Genomic DNA, 22,434 nt, shown 5'->3' on the forward strand with positions numbered 1-22,434 from the left:
TCTATGACCCAACATGTGATACCCCTCGATTCTAGAGCCACAGGTGATCAAGTCCGAGCACAGATCCGAGGGATACCAAACAATTAAAGTATATATACGAACACAGAATACAAAATAAGAAATAAGAATAAAATAATAATAATACGTTGAAAGAATTCTAAATTAAAAATCCTCAAAAATTAAATAATAAATTCCCAACTTCCCAATATCTGTACAACTCAGGAATCCATCTAGTAGACCCCTATTCAATCCCAAACTGAAAAGTAAAACAACTAAAATAAAAATACAAAGCGAAACATGGAAAGCAGCCCTACATAGTCGAAGAAATGAGTGTTTGTATCTGCTCGGCACGATTAAGCTCTAAGCCTGTAACTTGCAAACACCTGAAAAAAATAAGGGAGTGGGTCAGGCCCACATGCAAGTCCTATCCCACTACAATCCATACAGAAACCCGATACGCAGATACATCCTATATAGCACAACAATAACTATGTAGTCCGTACATATATATATTCACACTACGGGACTCTCACTGGACTATGAAGAGGGTCTCAACCTGAATAAAAGGCAACACGCAAAATGCACTTGAGTGGGTATGAGTGCCAAGCCTAACAGGGTATACCTCAACCAACATAGCTAACAACACATCCTACGGCATATACGCTCCCTAACCATCGACTCTGAGACTCAAGCTCATATCGCGGTACCATAAAAATATATTTAAAGTCATATCATGTCCATCCATAAGAAATCCAGTTAGCCATTCAGCTTGTGCAGATTCTTTGACTTAACATAAATAACAAGTAATCCAGCTAGTCATTCAACTTGTGCAGCTTCTTTGACTTAAGTTTAAGTAGGATTTTATCTTTATAATCCGTTTCCTTATTCCAGAATAGGTAGGTTTCAGTATTTTGAAACTAAACCGTCCCTAGTAGCCACCGTCCCATACTGGTGCATACAATCCATATAAGTAGGACTTAACTTTTATAGTTAATCCAACTTATTCCAAAATAGGTAGGACTTAGTGTTTTGAACTAATCCGTCTCTAAAATAGGTAGGTCTTAGTGTTTTGAATTAAGCCATCCCTAATATGCCTCCGTCCCATACCGGTGCATATACATATATATAAGTAAGAATTAACTTTTATAGTTAATCCAACTTATTCCAGAATAAGTAGGACTTAGTGTTTGAACTAATCCATACCTAGTATGCCACTGTCCCATACCGGTGCATACAATCCTCCAAATAACATAATTGATAACACAGTAATAGGTATTCATCAACCATTCTCCAAGATATGTATAAATAAAGTTAAATACATATATGATGATATTAGACATTCATTTTAAGACCTAAAAATTATGTTCCAATCCTGTAAATTGCTAAAGTACAACTAAGCAATTAAATCCTCCAAACAGTCCATCAACAAATTAAATATCAATTTAATCCAAACTAAGTATAGTTAATTTCAAGTAATTCCCTATACTTATAACTCTATTTAGATAGAATTAAACAGTATAAAATGATCTATATAAGAATCTCCAAGTTCCAGTAGGTAAGATGATTAACAACCAAAGTGTAACAAATAGGATTTTTTCCTAAATTCACACTAATCATTCCTAAATCCATTTATGAATTATTGTTTCCCTATATTTTTACAAGTCTATAACAATTAGATCCATCATTCACAGCAATTTAAATGAAGTGCAAACACCTTGTACAGTCCAAACAGCGCCCTGAAACATTAAATACATAATTCTGGGCGAAAACAAGCTCTCACAAATTGAGAGCCTGCTCCATTAACTTGGGACCCTGCTCTAAGAAGTTAGGAGCCTCCTCCATACACTTGGGAGCCTTCTCCATACAATTGGGAGCCTTCTCCATACACTTGGGAGCCTTCTTCATACACTTGGGAGCCGTATTCTTCAAAACTGCTCATCTTCTTCGCCTCCAGCGAAGTTCAGAGCCTCCATATTGTTTTATTTAACTATCTAGGGTTCAATTTATGTCCTAGAATTAATTATATGCATGTGTTATACATCATCGACATGAATTAAAACCAGTTTAAAAATCAACTAAAACATGATTAAAACAAGAACATGTACAAACCATTAAACCTTTTAATTCAATGCATTTCAATTCACTAAAACCATACTTATAAGATCAGTTTTTATGTTAATTAAAACCCTGGAGACTACCTAGGCATGCACAAAACACAGGTTTAAGGGAAAGAGTTAGAATAGAGACTTGCTTTCAATTTTAGTTTTGAAACCTTAAACCACCATCTCTGAGCTTTCCGACAAATTATGGACTACCGTTCAACACCTTCGTTGTTCTTGGTTCAGCCCTTGTCCCTAGCCAAACCCTAACTTTCCTTTCTCTATTTTCCTCTCAAAACTCTTTGTATTTCGTCGCCTCCAGTGCTACGTGACTTGGGTTCTAAAAACCCTTAGCAGACATATGCAAGTATTTATATAGGCTTATACAACTGCAATCCTAATTCTAATTATATTAGGAGATGGAGAAAAACATTTAATCATATAGCTAAGTCGGCTATGACCTAAAAATATAAAACCCTAAAATCATTATTAATAAACCAGTATAAATGTAATTATTAATAAATCATAATAGTTAACTTAATCCTATACACACACACATACACACACACACACACACATATCTATACATGTATATCCATCCATAGGTAATAACTGTATCTCATAAAATCCCATATCCAAGCCCAACTCCGTTATTTAAAAACATTAATTTAATTTAAAACATATTTATCATTTAAACAAATAAATCAATTAAAACAATTAAAGCAAACCCACATAATCATATAATTAAATTAAACACATACTTCAATTAAACAATTAAACAAATACACTATTAACCAATTAAACAAATACACAATTAAACACAAAAACACATAGCCACGTAAACAATGAAAAATGCCTAAGAAATCAAAGTTAAATTCCAATTTTATCCTTTTGAAAAATAAGGGTATTACATTCTTCCCCCCTAACAAAAGGAATTCCGTCCTCGGAATTCACGAATTTCTGAATTCTTTTATTTTAAATTCATTTCCGTTCCATGGTGGACTCTGCCTCTGTGCATGGGCTCCACCGAATTCCTAATCCTTATAGAAAATTTATGGTTCCGTTATTTAAGAAACACCATCAATGTACAACTCCTAGGTTGTATCTAACAACGATCCAATCTTACCCAATATTTAGTTAAGGGCAACGATCCCTATTCCTCCAAGTTCCATAGAATATACGCATAAAATTTTTATGCATCCAGCACTAACTAATTGGTAACGCTAAGTTGTAGGCTACTGCCTCAACTAATACACACAATCCGTGAAAAGTCAATCTAATACGTAAAAACTAACCTTCCCCCATACACACCTTGCTTCCTATATGGAAGACATCCCAAACAACCGTTTCTTGTTAGAAACTCTAATGTACGAGTTCAACTATTTACCAAATCCGACTGTCGCCTCCAAACCGCGCACAATCCTCTACAAAACAGAGGATTTCTCTCCAATGTATCCTTAAATAAAGTCAAGGTCGTATTATATAACCCTCGCTTCCATTTCAGACCAACAAGTGAGAGATCTGCACTACGTAATATCCAAAACCTCAACCATTGTCACACAACCTCCTTGTACCAACAATAGTATAGATAATAACTGAAAAGCGAAATAACACTTTCAATTACCCATGCAAACCTAGGATATATATCCTAAGCATATCCTCCATGAACCTTCCTAGCATCATTAAGACAACCGACTAATCCTCCTTCAGTACCCTAAGCTCATTTGAGTAAGGTACTACCTCCTCCAAGGTCAGCTCCAATATTTTAAGTTGACCTCTGCAATTACCTTGGTAATAACAAGTGTTATTTTGACACATGCTAAAACTCAACTGATTTCGCAATAACCACCCAAGGTTCAATTACCATAGCGGTTGATAAAATCCTCCTCCTCCCTATTACTTCCACCAGACGAAACTTAATGCAAAGTGTAATTCACCACGTCTATCCATCTAAGCCGTCTCATGCTCCATGCTATTCGTATAAACTGATATCTTACCAGTTCCAAAATAGACATAATGAAGCTGATTTAATCTTATCAATCAAGCAATATCCCATCCAGAATCCTGACCCTTGTGTAGAATCAGCAATCTCTCAACTAAATCCGTGGAAACTACTCTGTCATTCCCACTCTAGTATGAGAAATGGCTACAAGGATATAGCGATCTCTGATGGTCCATCTGGAATATCTAATAAATATCAGACTTTGAGACAAAGTAACTATGTCCCTTCTCCTGCCTGTCCTCCAAACATCTGTTTCATTCCGTGAAGCATTATGTGTCCACCAGAATAGCTAAAGAAAAAAAAAAAAAGTTATGAACCTCAGTCCTAACATCCTCCGTCCAAATTGTCTACAGAACATACCATTAGTCTGGTACCACCAGCTTTCATCTGCACCCATTATTTAATTTGGAGCATCGTCAAAAGCTAACTCTGTAACTAAATCCATACATTCTGATCCGTGATAAACTTACCAATTTAGAAAGTCAATCGGTAATTCTATTTATCAAAAGTCCACAAACTACAACTTTTTCACATACATCGTGCACCTCTTCTTTATTTAGATGTTCCATCTCACCTCCATATCTTTGACATCCTACTTCTCTAACACAAGTAAATGTCTATTAGACTTCCTGTCTAACTTCAAAAAAATATGGACTCTTTTCATCCTCTAACTAGTCAGAAATTTCCTAACAACAACTATTTGTTGCGAACTGTGACCTTAAAAAAAAAAAAAAAAAATTCCCATATTATTTGTGCAAACAAAGAGACTTTGTTTCCTCCTCGATATATAACCCCGGCAACTCCTCCAAATGACACGCCCTCACGAATCAGATTCTTGATTAAGAATAGACTAATGACTAGTTAGTCCATCCATTACCCTTAGTCGGTGTCATTCCAATAAGTACTTAAATCAGTACCAAAATCCTCCTATCGATTTTGGAACAACTTTTGAAATTTCCAAGAAGATGTTTAGCAAAGTCAGTACCTCCGATAAATCATTGTGGTGTTAAAGTATATCAAACGAATCTAGATTATTTGACTCAAACTACTGGTTTCATTATCCCATCCTGAAAATATACTATAATTACGCATGTCTAGGTTCAATAGATGGGCTAGAAATATGTATATCTGCCAAATCCTATGACCATATGCTCACAATCCTAGCGTAATTAACGCTAGTCCTCCAAAACAGTAGTTAGCTGATCACACACTTATGTCGCCAACTAAACCACATTCCCAATCCTACATAATTAACAAAAATGAAACACATAAGATACATACAATAAACAAAATTATAACCCTACCTAAAACATCGTTCTTTCTAGAAAAAAAAGTCTCTTTTGGAATCAACCTTCCCTAGATTGGTTCACAATTTTCTTTTATAGTTTTATAGGTACTTATCCAACCTCGAACCATATCCTTTAAACATAGCTTAAAAAACAAAATTCATTTGCCTAAGCAAATACCAAAGGCTTAACCCTCGTCCTCCTTATACACGGAATGCAAACCGTCTAACGTAGCTTTATAAAGCAACTTAGAACCTCACAATCTAATCCCCATACTCTCCGGAACATTATATAAAATCATTGTTTCGTTCTGATAAGAACTCCATCCGATTCCTAAACTCTTGAAGAGTTCTTTTTTTTATCTACCTCTTTTTAAGGTAATACGAAAGTATATGTAGGTTGATCTACACCAACTCTACTAGTATCATTCACTATACTATTAGCGAATAAGATCACCCTCGTGCGATCCTTTATCTTTAAGATTTAATACCCTCTTTCCCGGATACATTACAACCTCTCCATTAGGATCCTCTTTGGACTCCTATTCCTTGTTTGTCTCCATTATGAGAACAGCTGAAGTCGTGTGGATCTCATTATGCAGCGACCCAAAACACACTCCTAAACCCTTCCTTGGCTTATACTTTTAAAAGTAGCGCCAACCAGAACTAAACCTTCGATCCCAAGTTCTGCTTCTGACAAAGAACTCGATAATGTACTCCTTTACTCCTTTGGGTCAGTATCGCTTTCACCTTGGACCCAATCTTCCTCCTAGTGTCAACCATTCCATAACTCTAAAATATAACTGACATCTACTCCTCCTAACGAACCGTAAATAGAGTACAACGAATCCTAATATGGCTCTATATTTTAAGAGATGCAACACGGAAGTCATATAACAAAAGACACTCCTAAGGACACTAGAACCTAGAGTTCTCTGATACCAACTGTGATACCCCTCGATTCTAGAGCCACGGGTAATCAAGTCCGAACACAGAACCGAGGGATACCAAACAATTAAAGTATATATACGAACACAGAATACAAAATAAAAAATAATAATAATACGCTGAAAGAATTCTAAATTAAAAATCCTCAAAAATTAAATAATAAATTCCCAACTTCCCAATATCTGTATAACTCGGGAATCCATTTAGTTAACCCCTATTCAATCCCAAACTGAAAAGTAAAACAACTAAAATAAAAATACAAAACTAAACATAGAAAGCAGTCCTATATAGTCGGAGGAATGAGTGTCTGTATCTGCTCGGCATGATCAAGCTCTAAGCCTGCAACTTGCAAACACCTGAAAAAAATAAGGGAGTGGGTCAGGCCCACATGCAAGTCCTATCCCACTACAATCTATACAAAAACCCTATACGCAGATACATCCTAGATAGCACAACAATAACTATGTAGTCCGTACATATATATATTCACACTACAGGACTCTCACTGGACTATGAAGAGGGTCTCAACCTGAATAAAAGGCAACACGCAAGACGCACTTGAGTGGGTATGAGTGCCAAGCCTAATAGGGTATACCTCAACCAACATAGCTAGCAACACATCCTACGGCATATACGCTCCCTAACCATCGACTCTGAGACTCAAGCTCATATCGCGGTACCATAAAAATATATTTAAAGTCATATCCTGTCCATCCATAAGAAATCCAGTTAGCCATTCAGCTTGTGCAGATTCTTTGACTTAACATAAATAACAAGTAATCCAGCTAGTCATTCAGTTTGTGCAGCTTCTTTGACTTAAATTTAAGTCGGATTTTATCTTTATAATCCGTTTCCTTATTCCAGAATAGGTAGGTTTTAGTATTTTGAAACTAAACCGTCCCTAGTAGCCACCGTCCCATACCGGTGCATACAATCCATATAAGTAGGACTTAACTTTTATAGTTAATCCAACTTATTCCAAAATAGGTAGGACTTAGTGTTTTGAACTAATCCGTCTCTAAAATAGGTAGGTCTTAGTGTTTTGAACTAAGCCATCCCTAATATGGCTCCGTCCCATACCGGTGCATATACATATATATAAGTAGGACTTAACTTTTATAGTTAATCCAACTTATTCCAGAATAAGTAGGACTTAGTGTTTGAACTAATCCATTCCTAGTATGCCACCGTCCCATACCGGTGCATACAATCCTCCAAATAATATAATTAATAACACGGTAATAGGTATTCATCAACCATTCTCTAAGATATGTATAAATAAAGTTAAATACATATATGATGATATTAGGCATTCATTTTAAGACCTAAAAATCATGTTCTAATCCTGTAAATTGCTAAGGTACAACTAAGCAATTAAATCCTCCAAACAGTCCATGAATTAATACAATTTTACAACAAATTAAATATCAATTTAATCTAAACTAAGTATAGTTAATTTCAAGTAATCCCCTATATTTATAACTCTATTTAGATATAATTAAACAGTATAAAATGATCTATATAAGAATCTCCAAGTTCCAGTAGCTAAGATGATTAACAACCAAAATGTAACATATATGATTTTTTCCTAAATTCACACTATCCATTCCTTAATCCATTTATGAATTATTGTTTCCCTATATTTTTACAGGTCTATAACAATTATATCCATCATTCACAGCAGTTTAAATAAAGTGCAAACACCCTGTACAGTCCAAACAGCGCCTCAAAACATTAAATACCTAATTATGGGCGAAAGCAATCTCTCACAAATTGAGAGCCTGCTCCATTAACTTGGGAGCCTGCTCTAAGAAGTTGGGAGCCTTCTTCATACACTTGGGAGCCTTCTCCATTCAATTGGGAGCCTTCTCCATACACTTGGGAGCCTTCTTCATACACTTGGGAGACATATTCTTCAAAACTGCTCATCTTCTTTGCCTCCGGCGAAGTTCAGAGCCTCCGAATTGTTTTATTTAACTATCTAGGGTTCAATTTATGTCCTAGAATTAATTATATACAGGTGTCATAAATCATCAACATGAATTAAAACTAGTTTAAAAATCAACTAAAACATGATTAAAACAAGAACATGTATAAACCATTAAACCTTTTAATTCAATGCATTTCAATTCACTACAACCATACTTATAAGATCAATTTTAACGTTAATTAAAACCCTGAAGATTACCTAGGCATGCACAGAACACAGGTTTAAGGGAAAGAGTTAGAATAGAGACTTACCTTCAGTTTCAATTTTGAAACCTTAAACCACCATCTCTGAGTTTTCTGACAGATTCTGGACTGCCATTCAACACCTCCGTTGTTCTTAGTTCAGCCCTTGTCCCTAGCCAAACCCTAACTTTCCTCTCTCTATTTTCCTCTCAAAACTCTCTGTATTTCATCGCCTCCACTGCTACGTGACTTGGGTTCTAAAAACCCTTAGCAGACATATGCAAGTATTTATATAGGCTTATACAACCGCAACCCTAATTCTAATTATATTAGGAGATGGAGAAAAACAATTAATCATATAGCTAAGTCGGCTACGACCTAAAAATATAAAACCCTAAAATCATTATTAATAAACCAGTATAAATGTAATTATTAATAAATCCTAATAGTTAACTTAATCATATACACACACACATATATATATATACATGTATATCCATCCATGGGTAATAACTGTACCTCATAAAATCCCATATCTAAGCCCAACTCCATTATTTAGAAACTTTAATTTAATTTAAAACATATTTTATCATTTAAACAAATAAATCAATTAAAACAATTAAATCAATTTAAACAATTAAAGCAAACACACATAATCATATAATTAAATTAAACACATACTTCAATTAAACAATTAAACAAATATACTATTAACCAATTAAACAAATACACAATTAAACACAAAAACACATAGCCACGTAAACAACGAAAAATACCCAAGAAATCAAAGTTAAATTTCAATTTTATCCTTTTGAAAATTAGGGGTATTACACAAGACTCCTCTCTCTTATTCTCTACACCTTACTTACTTTAGTTGTTTTCCATTGTATTTGTTTAGCTTAAATTGTAGTTTAATCCAACCAACAAACCATCTTTGATCATTCGACCTACTAATCTGACCTTGATTTCCAAGCAATAATACACCCCATATCCCTTGGGACAATCCTTCCTTACTCTAGCTACATTTATAGTTAGTGGTGGTAGTGTCATTCTATAAATTGAAACTTGGCCACACTACACCTTTGTTGCAACTTTGGTGTACACCGCAACGACCACACCAATACTTCCTTTGGAATTTCTTGTAAAATGATGCTATGTGATTTGAGCTTTATTTGGATGTGTGATAATGGACATTGACATGACATAAAAAAGTATGATGCATTCATGCATAGCATTGGGTAAGGAAAATGGAAAAGATTTGTTTTGAAATGAATAAGGAATTTTGGGGAAAAGTTTTGATAATAGGTTTTGTGAAAACCTAGATGCTAAGGGGGTACCGAGGGTCCGTAACATTAATGTAACCTAGTGGGAACTAGGGAGAATGCCCTAGCGTGGTTGAGCTATCTGGGCCTAAATGACGCCACGGGGTTACCAAGGGTCAGGGACAGTAGCCAATCCTTCTCTCATGTTGCCAGGGGGTCACCATGGGACGGGTTATGTTAACGGTTTGAAAAGTGAAGAAATGAAAGTGATTTTGAAAATGGGGAGCGACATAGCATGGCATTGCACTCCATTGCATTACATTATTTGTTTTGGTCTTAAACTCGTTGTATTTTCTCCCAGCATAGCATGATCCCGTTCTCTATTTTTCTATTCGTTGTTTGAATTCACGGGGTCACAAGATGTGTGTCTTAGGAACCACCTACTGAGCAATTTGCTCACTCCTTATATTTAACTTTTTTCAGGTCACGGGAAAAAGTGGCGGATGACAATCCACCACAAGTTTGAAGGGGATTAGAAGTTCATTTTTGCCATCTTTTGTGTTTTGAACCCTTTCCTTTGTAAAAACATCATTTTGAAATGTATCAAGTTGTAAAACATGGCCTTGTAATGTAACCTTGTATCTTAATATTACTTTGATGTAATAGGACTAAATGTAAATACTATGAAGCTATTTCTTATTGTGATGAGATCAATGATGTTGTATTGTCTTAAAATGTTGACGATTGCAACCATGACTTGTAATTTTATCATTTTGCAGTATTTTGGAATAGGTTAGAGCATATTACAAAGTTTCCACATAGGAAATTTCTCATTTTCTCAGTTTCAGCAATTCCAGTAGTAGTACTCAGTTCGCAGAACCATTTCGACTGACCGAAATGCCTGTTTCGGCTGACCGAACCATCCAGAGGCCTCAGTTACTGTCGGAGTCACAACTGGCTGACCGAAATGGCCATTTCGGTCGACTGGTACAGGGGAGGTTACTTCGAAGCTTCGGTCGACCGGACTGTTGCTGGTTGGTCTTTCTTTGTTCCTTGCTCCGGTATTATCCACCTAGAACATTGGGATGTTGATCAGAGTCCTTGTGTAACCTAATTATGATTTAAGAACAATGTTTTTTCGACACTATACTTGACGGGAATGATATAGGTGACCTCGGGTTCGGGTAAGGACTCGGTTAACGGTTCGAACCCATGGGTTCGGGTCGTTACAACCAGTTCCCACTTGACATAATCCAACTGGAACTTGGATTTTCTGTATTTTGGTAACTCTGAACATATACCATGTAGGAAATTGTATCCTAAGTGGGAAACAATTTCTTAATGTGTTGTTCTCTCCTTTTCGATGATCAACAGTACTTTTCTTTTCTGAACAACCTTCCAATTTTGCAGTCGATGTCGATTCTGATATGGTAACTGAAATTATAACCCAACTATGACTTGTTTTGTTTCCAAAATTAGCCAATTGCAAAAACATATCTCATAATAATTAATTTTATTATTTCGGACACTTCGCCGACACTTCCTAGACACTTTCCGGACACTTAGCCAACACTTCTTGGACATTTCTAACACAAGTCTACCCACTAATCTTGAAAATAATATGAATACTATCATGACAAAGTAGTGAAATACTGGTATATATGATATAATAATCATTACAATAATGACATAATATTATTTTCTAATTCATTTCAGAGCAACTCTTAGTATAGAAATTATAAATGAATTAAAGTTTTATAATATTATCATTAAATAGATGTATAAAAATAAAAATTTATATGTATATGTAGTCGTGTCCACGCTGTGCCTGTGTCCTACTTTTTTAAAATTTGACGTGTCAACGTTTTCGTGTCGTATCGTTGTCCGTGCCCGTGCTACATAGGCAATAAGTGATGACTCATTTGAAGTTTTACCCCATTTTAAGTCGCATTTACTATTTTCAATGACATTTAAATTGAATTCTCAAAAGCACTTAATTGAACAAGTGTTGAATCCGTTCAAAATTAAATGCTGAATTGAGTTATTAAACACCACCTTAATCATTTTGAGATTCAGATGGTGGAGCACTATTTGGTGGAGGATTAACTGCAAAAACAAAATAAAAATATGCATGATGAGTTTAAGGCATTTTGAATTCTTTGTTTATGTGAAGATATAATTGATAAGTATGTTCTGTTTATCTTAAATTTAAGGAATTATGTAATATTACATATCTTAGTTTTTTTTTATCATTTGAAAGGCACAAAGGCCAAGCCAAAGTGGTAGTACAGAGGCATAAGCCAAGCCAAATAAAGGCATACAAATCATGAAGCAAAGTAATAAAAATAAAGAACATGCTTTAGATTTGGTGAGAAAGAGACATCGCTCTAGAACGGAAACCACCAAGGGAGAAAAGTAGCAACTGGAGTGACCAAAAGTTAGACCATTATTAAGGCAACAGTTCCAAAACTACATCCGCAAGGCGCCTCCACACACCCAACCCTGCACAAGATCACATCAAGCCAGGGAAAACAAAAATTGACCCAGATCATAGATCTAACTGAAGGGAAAACGACAGATCCACCCTGTCGAGCCGGAAACAAACCAAATAAGAGCAGATCTAGCCACACAAAACAAAAAACGACGTGAAAAAATCACCCACAGGGCGAACTTATTGAGACATGCCGAGATTATTAACCTGTGGGAGGCAAGCAAGGTCACCTCCCCACTCCCATGAAAGGAGCAGGGAGCAAATCGGAAGGAGATGAGTGGTTGAGAGAGAGAGAGAGAGAGAGTAGAGAGAGAACAAAGAAAAAGTTAAAGAAAGGTTATAAAAGTTACACCAATATCTAATCAAATGGTGGATAATTGTCAAAAATAATCCATAAAGTGGATATGGTTTTTCATCAATTACTTCAAAAATTATGCCTACCGTTTTTATGTAAGAAAAATGTTAGCTGAGTGTCACGCCCATCAAAGGGGTTGCACCATGTAGGCGTTGAGGAGTGCATAATTTCTGGTCCGTTTCCATTTGGATATATAAGAGAGAATGGAAAGGAAATGATAGCATTAGTTATGAGAGAAGAGAAAATAAAGAAAATGATTACAATAATCTTTATTCATGTTTGTGTAGATAAAAAAAAATAATAAAAAATAAAAATAAAAAAAGATAGGATTCTTGTTTGGATAAGATAGATGAGAGAAAAGAAAAAAGATGATAACAACCAAATTACTATCATACCTTTTTAATTAAATTGGACATGAGTGAAATAACAATTTCCTCATTTTCATTGTTGAGAACAGTTTTCGGATTATAAAAATATCCTTTCCCTCCTTATCTTTTCACCTTTTGGAGGGATAGTATTTAAGGGATTTGGAGGATATTCTTTATTTTCTCTCCACTAAAACCATCCGAACACACTTCTCCTTTATCATTTCTTTTCTTTTCTCTCTCTATCTCCTATTTTTGTTATTTTCTTTTCTCTCTCTATCTCCTATTTTTGTTATTCTCTCGTATTTCTTTATGAGCTTTTCTATATTTGTTTCATTGCAAACTTTCACTTTACGCGTGTCCCAAACTAATACTCCAAATATTTGGAATTAGTATATTATTTTCAATCTAAAAGGAAAGGAGCAATTTTCTACTTGGGTGCCAAACTTCATTAGAAGCTACAAAATAGGAAGAGAAAGAATTGAAGAATTTGTTGGAGCATTGAACAAAATCTTTCTAACATTTAGCTTTATTGGTCCTTCGCTTAATTTATTTTTGTAGTCTTATTAGTATTTTTGTCATTTAAGTGTAAAAAAAAATTGTGACAATCTTTATTTAAATTATTTAATATGTCTACTAAAAAGTTTGAATCAAAAAATGAAAGGCTTAAAGAGAGAGAGAAACTGATTCATTGTAAACAAGTATCTCTTGTTAAATTTGTTACATATAACAAACGAAATATAACAAATAATTTAGCTAAAAATTCAATAATTGAACAAACAAGTCATCTAAAAGCAAGAATGGTGATTTTTAAAGAAAATTTATTGACTATTTTTTTATATTAATATATTAATTATTAAAATATCAAATTTAGACTTTTTATCGTAGGCCTCAAATTATATATAGGGCCACTAGATTCATTTGCAGTCCTAGGAGATAACAACAGAGTAGTATAATGTTTTGAGAGATGTATCATTTCGTAATATACAAAATATGTATGTATGAACCTTCAACGAAACATTTACTTTGATAATGCAAAACTCATGGAATTTCATTGAGTTGCAACAATGTAATATATTTTTTCTCGTTGAATCTTCAATTTAATGGTTTTTTTTTTGGGTAAGTAAATCTTTGATTTAATGAGGTTGCATGGTACTACAATTTTAATTTATTTGTAAATAATTTAAGTACACTAATGTGTGCCGGATAAGATCCAATTCCTTGATTTTAGAGAAACTACTAGATCAACTATAAGTATCACCCAACTTCCCTTAACCTTAGCTTTTAAATTTCATTCATTTTTAATTTGCAGAGAATTTGCATAAAATTCTGATGGTTTAAGCGTGAATGGTTGGACCTAAAATAATCACCATTCTGATCTACCCTTCGTGGCATATTTGTTTCGGATTTTTAGGAATTGAAAAAGAAAAAGAAAAAAAAAATGTAATCGGGGCGGGCACGGGTTCATTCATATCCCAATGGGATGGGAATGGATGCTGAAAATTCAGCCAATTCCGAGTACGGGCGGGCATGGATTTATAAATAATCAGCTAGGACGGGAACGAATCCGCTCCAAATCCGTCCCGTTGTAATCCTTACATCCTATGGACCATTATGAATATATAAATGATAATTCATTGACTATTAATACAATAACAAAGTACTAAAATTCATTCTCTTTAAAAATTAGATTTTTAAAAAAATATATTTAATTTGAGGCGAAAATAATAAATACAGTGCACAAATATATATCAGATCACATTCCTTGATTTTGGAGTAACCACTAGATCAACTTTTGTCCTTTTAAATTACAGTCATTTTATAATGTGTCTCTTACGTGATAACTTTGATCATTTTGATGTGAATGAGATCGTTTTAAATTAAAGTAATTTTATAATGCGTCTAAGATATAAAGTCTTACATTATAACTCCCACTATTTTGATGTAAATCACGACTGATAATTCAACTCCAGAAATCCAATTGCGCACAAGTAATAAACACCCATGCACCAGCCAGCCCACCAAATTCTTCGGCCAGGACTTGGACACTTTTCATCATTAAAACACTCTGAAGAGAACCACAGAAAGAGAGAGATCCACAATGATAGAGAGGAAATCAAATCACTGCAAATCTACGAAGCTCCCCACTTTACAGGCAAGGACTCATCTCTCCACTCTTCGCTTTGATTGGTACTCATCTTATCACTCTTCGCTTTGATTGATTGCATGTTATATGTGCGTGTAGTTTCAAGAAATGACTATATATATCTGCAAAAGTCTCATCTCACTCTCTCTTAAGAACTCTTCACATCTCAACAAAACCCCAATCTCTCTTTTCTCTCTCCTCTTCTTCTCTTCCTCTCCAAAAATCCCCCAATGCCGTGGCCGATTACTTGATTGATAGACACAAATTTTCTCCTGAAAAGACCAATTCCATTCTTTCATTTCTCCCGGAAATTGGTTTTTCGGATACCCATCTCGAGCGTGTCATCAAACACGCGCCTCAACTTCTCTCTGCAAATTGAGCGCTCCATCAAACTCAAATTCAAGCTTTTTCAGGACTTGGGTTTTTCTTCTAGCGATATTGTGAAAATTGTTTCGTGTGACCCACAAATTCTAACTAGTAGCGCGGATAATCGGCTTGGCCTGACGATTTTAGCATTGAAAAGTGTTTTTTGTTTAAGTATGGAAGTGTATAGGGTTTTAAAGAAATCTGCAAGGATTTTGAGGTATGATTTGGCGAAAACTATGATACCCAATATTGAATTTATGAAGAGTTGTGGTATTAGTTATTCGCAAATAGCTGGATTTTTCTATAATTTTCCAACAATTTTGCGGATAATCGGCTTGGCCTGACGATTTTAGCATTGAAAAGTGTTTTTTGTTTAGGTATGGAAGTGTATAGGGTTTTAAAGAAATCTGCAAGGATTTTGAGGTATGATTTGGCGAAAACTATGATACCCAATATTGAATTTATGAAGAGTTGTGGTATTAGTTATTCGCAAATAGCTGGATTTTTCTATAATTTTCCAACAATTTTCTTGCTTAAACGAGAATTAGAGAAAGTGTCGAGAGGGTTGATGAGATGGGCATTGACAGGAAGTCTAAGATGTTTATTTATGGGATTCGAGCTAGTAGTTCGATGAGTAAAGAGAATTGGGAGCTGAAATTGGAGCTCTTTAAGAGTTTGGGGCTATCGGAAGACGACATTTTGTCAGTTTTTAGGAGAGCAGAGCGCCTCAGGTTTTTGCTGTGTCAGAGAGGAAAAACATGGTGTACTGTGAAAAACATGGATTAATTTTCGAGCTGGTTGTCTCATTTCAAATAAGTTTAATTGAACATTTTCTTTTGTTTCGTGTTTCCAATTGAGGCATCATGTTGAATAACCCTGATAGGTATAATGTTTTACTCAAGCTTTCTCATGCAATGATTGTTGAGTATCTGAACTTTTAGCCATGATCTTATTCTTCACTTTTAATTTTCTCATTGTGCATGACCCTATTCTATTATAATTTTGGTTTCTCTATTATATTGGTACTTACATTACTCATGCATGCAAGTACTGATATACCAATATAACATGATTTAGTTAAGTAAGGTTCTTCGTCCAATGCAAGCACTATCCGGACAAAAAAAATATTTATTAAAGATATTATCTCTTTTTTCGAAAAGAAGAGAATTAAAAAAAGTTATTTTTATCCAATTTCCCATCTTTAGGAACTTCTGAGATGATTCTGGTTTACCACCGGATTGACAAGATATTAAGTGATCTTTGATTCTGAAAGTAGAGAAATTGGCGAATTATCCATGGTTAACAAGGGATCATTGGTAGGAGCAACAGTGTGTGTGTATTTTACCTACCAAAAAGAAGAGTTGATGTGATGAGGTGTTTAATATCAAATCTAGTTTTGCTGCTTTGAAAAAAAAATTCCTGATCTTTCTTAGCATGGTTATAGAAGGAAAAATAGAGGGGAAAAAAAACTCTTGTTTGGTTTCTTCTACTTCTCATCCTAATATTTAGTTAGGAGATGAATCTAGTATCTAGTTGTAGGTGGATTTATCCCAGGGCATTTGTAAACCTAAACCTTGTGTTGGAGGAACTCAGAAGGTCACTAATGATAAAACTAGTTTTTTTTTTCTCTCTTTTTTTTCATTTGCTAAATAGAATCCAACATAAGAATTAAATCCCTCTCAATAATGGCCATATCATTCAATAACAAAAATTAATGGCATTTTACTTCAAAAAAACAAAGATGAAAAGACTGCAAATATCAGGTATTTCAATTGTTTTCCAAAACCTGGACGAACCACCTTCTGATATAAGCAGCCGTGTATATTCCATATCTCTATATAGATTAACATAGCTAGGGAAATATTCCATATTCTCTGTAGATAAACACTGATACACATATATGCTATACAAACTTCACCTCCTGTTTCATCTTCTGAAGAATAAGATAATGAATTCCAACACTGACCAACAAAAACAAAAAGATTAGCAAATGAGCACCACCACCTACCAACAAAAAGATGAGAAACAAGAACACTGTTACGAAATAGTCAAGCAGAAGATAAAAGAACCGTGATGAAGAAGAAGATCAGGAGGAGGATGATGAGAAGGTGGAGGAATCAGATGCAGAAGAAGAAAAGGATGAATCTGAATCCCAAGCAAGAGGGCAGAAACAAGATGGTCAAGATAAAAGGTGAAGAGAATTTTTGATATATTCATAAAAGGCACCCATATCAGTATATGGGTCCGCCCCCATGACTCAATTTTTGACGTCCCTGCTTTCACTGCAGCCTTTGGGAGGGGTTTGGAAGAGCGGTGATCTCTTGTCAACAGGCAGAGGGCTATTTCCCACTTTTTCTTCTACATCTTCATCTTTTTCGTCATCTTCTTCTGCTTATTCAGCAAATTCGTCTTCATCTTCACCATCTTGTTTTTGCCCTCCTGCTTCGGATTCGGATTCATCCTTTTCTTCTTCTGCATCTGATTCCTCCACCTACTCATCATCCTCCTCCTCTCATCATCTTCTTCTTCATCACAATTCTATTCATCTTCTTCTTGACTGTTTTTTGTAACTTTGTTCTTCTGATGTTGTTTCTCATCTTTTTGTCGGTGGTCAATGGTGGTGTTCATTTGCTCATCTTTTTGTTGGTTCGGTGGTGGTGTTCATTATCTTTTTCTTCAGAAGATGAAACAGGATGAGAAGTTTGTATAGCATATATGTGTATCAGTGTGTATATATATAGAGAGAGATGGAATATTTCCCTAGCTAGAGAAACGAATATACACGGCAGCTTAATTTTAGTCTTTAATTGAAGTCTAGTAAATAGCACCAGCTTATATAGGATCGTGGTTCGTCAACTAGGTTTAGGTTTTCTAAAACAATTGAAATACCCAATTAATTAATTAATTAAGAGTAGCCAATTAATGATCTGTCCTCCATTAAAAGTACCCAATTAATGACCTGTTATGCGCTTGATATTTGCAGTCTTTTCATCTTTTTTTATTATTATTTTTATTTTATTTTATATAAGTAAAATGCAATTGATTTTTGTTATGGCCATTATTGAGAGGGATTTTATTCTTATGTTGGATTCTATTTAGCAAACGAAAAAAAAAAAACCAAAGGAAAAAAACTAGTTTATTAATTAGTGACCTTCTGAGTTCCTCCAACGCAAGGTTTAGGTTTAGGGTTGATGAGCTGGGCAGGGACGAAGGGAGGGGGGGCTGGGGTGACCATGGCCCCCCCTAATTTTTTGAATTTTTTTTTAGTATAGATAAAAATAAAAATGGTATAATATGTATGATATAAAATTTATACTTGGCACCCCTAAGAAAAAAAAAAAAAAAAAACTTATTTCTTTAATTAGCATTTAACAAAAGATAGTTTATATACAATCTAAAGGAAAGTGATTTAATTAACGACTATAGAACCCGGTAAAAATGGACTCACATACAAATTTAACGGAGCTATCTTAAAATTTTAACTCATGGTTTATATATAATTTAAAGGAAAGTGATTTAATTAACGGCTGTAGAATCTATTAATTAGCATTTAACAAAAGATAGTGGAGAACCTTAATTACCATTTAACAAAAAATAGTTTATATATAATCAAAAGAAAAGTGATTTAATTAACGACGGTAGAAACCCGATAAAAATGGACTCACATGCAAATTTAACGGAGCTATCTTAAAATTTCAACTCATAGTTTATATATAATTTAAAGGAAAGTGATTTAATTTACGACGGTAGAACCCCGATAAAAATGGACTCACATACAAATTTAATGGAGCTATCTTCAAATTTCAACTCAAATACAATTCTTTCCATAACCTGATTATCTTAAAATCCTTCCAACTCAAACACGATTCTTTCCATAACCTTATTATCCTAAAATTCCATCTTATACATGATTCTTTCCATCTTTTTTTTTTATCTTTTTATTTATTTTTATTGGAATGCTTTTTTAAGAATTCTATAAGAACTTAATTTTTATAAAATCTAGAACAAAATTTTCATTTGAAGTTTTGAATATCAACAAAAATCGATGATCAAATAATCTAAATTCTTATTTTATTAATTTGTTTCTGTTTTTTTTTATCATAGTTATTGTTTTGTTAAATTTTTCAATTCTTATTTTTTCTTTTTAAAGTTATATTTCTTAGGAGGCGATATCCGCACTCCACTTTTCAACATTTACACTATAATCTAAAATGAAATAACAATTCTAACATTAACTTTAAAAGTAAATAATTATTATTTTTTAAATGACAGAACCAACCTTTAAGAATTTCTTTCCTTATCTCTAATCTTTAATATTTTAGGTCTTTTTTGACAAGACCAAAAAAAAAATTTGAATAATTTTTTTTTAGCGACACCAAAAAAAGAAAAAAAAAAAAATTATGTTGAATAAATGGCCTCCACCAAACCAAAAAAATAAAAGTAACCATTAAAATTTATCTTTTAACATAAAAAAAACCCTCTCCCAAAAAATATTTATTAAAGAAATTATCTCTTTTTTCGAAAAGAAGAGAATTAAAAAAAAGTTATTTTTATCCAATAAATTATTTCGTTTGAGAGGATCCATACAAAATTACCAAAAATAAAATAAGTAAAAAAGAAAAGTTCTCTCTTTTAACATGACTGAAAAAATATATATATAACTTTGTTGAATAAATATCTCTTTGGATTGTACATGGTATAAATTATCTCTTTTGACTGTCAAAAATTATTAGTATGAAATAAATTATTTTCTTTGAGAGGACATCTGGAAAAGACAAAGGGAAAGGAAAAAAACAGATAGCAAAGAAGGTAAAAAAAAAGTTAAATTATATAGAGGATAATTTTGACATTATAAATTAAGGGATGGTGCATTAATAAATTCAACGATCTTCTTGTCATTTCCTTTAAAAGAAAAAGAGAAATGGAATGCAATTGGAGAAAAGTAGGGTACGAATGTAGCCTCCCTTTTTTGACCTTTTTGTTTTGTCTTGTTCCCCACTTGAATTTGTTTGCCCTTTTACTCCTGAGATAAAGAGAGTGTAGAGAGACAAGTTTCACACACAAAGAAAGATTATATCCTTACAATCCCTTATTTCATTGTAACTTCCGAACAAAAAAAATTCCTTATTTCATTGCACACATGTATTGATTTGACCTAAGTATCGATGTCAATGATTTTTATGCACACTGCAATCCAAGTTAATCTCAAAGTTTTTTTTGTTCCTCTCTCTATATAAATTTTGTATGTATATATGTATTTTTTGTGCGGGTGTGTGTGTGTGTTTTTTTTTTTTTAGCTTTCTTAAATTTGGATTGGATTAGACTAATTAGTTATGATTTTCTTAATCTCTTGAAAAGTTGAATTTCTCAAAATTTTACTTAGTATATTATTGTATTAATTTTTAGTTTATGTATACACAAATTTTGTAAGTCTGCAATAGAAACAAAATATGGAGCAAAATAAAATTTTATTAATTTATGAATGTGGAGTACAGTCCTTTGTAATATCTTTTACAAAAAAAAAAGAATGGTCCTCTGATTCGATCTCCTTGTTTTTGGTTGGTTGGATCCAAGGGCTGCACGAGCTTGTTCTTGAATAACTGTGGAATTTGATGAAGAACGGCACATTGTTGGATGTGCTTGATGTTCTTCGCTTTGTGTCTGAATTTTGAGTCTCTGGATTTCTGAGTCTCTGAACTTCTGAATTCAGAAGTTGTGTTTGAATTTGTAGACTTCTGAATTCTGAATCCTCTCCCCTTTTTTTCTTCCTCCAAGCCTCTATTTATAGGCTTCTTGGATTAATAGGATGTTGACACGTGTCATCTCCTGATAAGGATAAAACTATAACTGGGCCGGGCCGGTTATATTGTGATAATTATCCTTAAAGATAATTATTCAAAATATATTTTATTAGGAATAATTATTGTTTCATTTAATTATCTAGGCTGGGCTAATTAAATAATTTAAGTGGACCAAGCCTGGTAAATTAAATGATTTATTTAAACATTAGGCCTATATTTAATGGGTCCATTCGTTAAAACCAAAGCCCACTAAATTTTAGTGTCTACAAATTGCCCCCACTTCAAGTCCCAATTTTGACAAGACTTGTCTTTTTTTCCAAGTGGGACTTGAAGTTTTTGTTTTTTTTTTTCCCATCTTAATTGTACTTTCCTATTTAAATTGAATTGTCCAAATCCCAATACAACTTGGAGGTATCTTGTTGCCTATATATACCCTCAATATTGTAGGGTTTAATATCAATTCCAAAAATCTTTGAAAACTTGTCAGATCACAAATAATTGGTACGTGTGTTTCTTCTTCTTTTTTTCTTTTTTTTTCTTTTTTTTTTCCTCTTTCTCTCCCCACTCATGTAGGAGAACAATTTTTTTTTTTCTCTCTCCACGCATGCAGGAGAACATATATTTTTTTTTCTCTCTCTCTCTCCACGCACGCTGGAGAACTTTTTTTTTTCACTCCAGGCACGTTGGAGAATATTTTTTTTTTTTTCACGCATACTGGAGCAAATTTTTTTTTTTTTCTAACCCCTTTTTTTTTTCTTTGCAGGGCTTGATTGGGTATAACAACTTGATTTGTGTCAACCGTAGCAGAAATTGAATCCTCCTTCTAGACAACACCGATTTGAGCTTTGGTATCCATCATGGTGGTGTTCAAGTGTTTCGCAAAGTAAAAACTGACTATCTTAGAGAGCAAAAATAGTCAACGAGTCCAAGGAACGACATTAAGTGTATATGACTCACTTTTTGGTCGCAATGCTATTTAAGTGCCTGATTCTAACAATAAACATTGTTCATCTCATTGGACATGCACGGCCACATGCGAACTCACCGACTTTGGTCCTAATCAGATTAATGAAGAATCTATTGTCTCTAAAGCCTTGATACTAAATTCTTCACTTCATGAGAGAGTTGTTGAAGAAAACCAG

The 22,434-nt window shown here is 33.8% G+C and overlaps 1 protein-coding gene across 1 annotated transcript; it reads left to right on the top strand.

The window, feature by feature from the left end:
• The first annotated feature begins 17,564 nt into the window (after positions 1–17,564).
• Positions 17,565–18,061, top strand: LOC132272436 (cell wall integrity and stress response component 1-like). The gene is made up of 2 exons (XM_059773588.1): positions 17,565–17,669; positions 17,780–18,061. Exons 1-2 carry the CDS (start codon positions 17,565–17,567, stop codon positions 18,059–18,061), a joined length of 387 nt encoding a protein of 128 aa, XP_059629571.1.
• Positions 18,062–22,434: the final 4,373 nt, after the last annotated feature.

This window comes from Cornus florida, unplaced genomic scaffold (assembly GCF_030987335.1).
Source record: "Cornus florida cultivar Cherokee Brave unplaced genomic scaffold, ASM3098733v1 CherokeeBrave_3.0.0_Hap2_Chr09, whole genome shotgun sequence".
Taxonomy (NCBI): Eukaryota; Viridiplantae; Streptophyta; class Magnoliopsida; order Cornales; family Cornaceae; genus Cornus; species Cornus florida.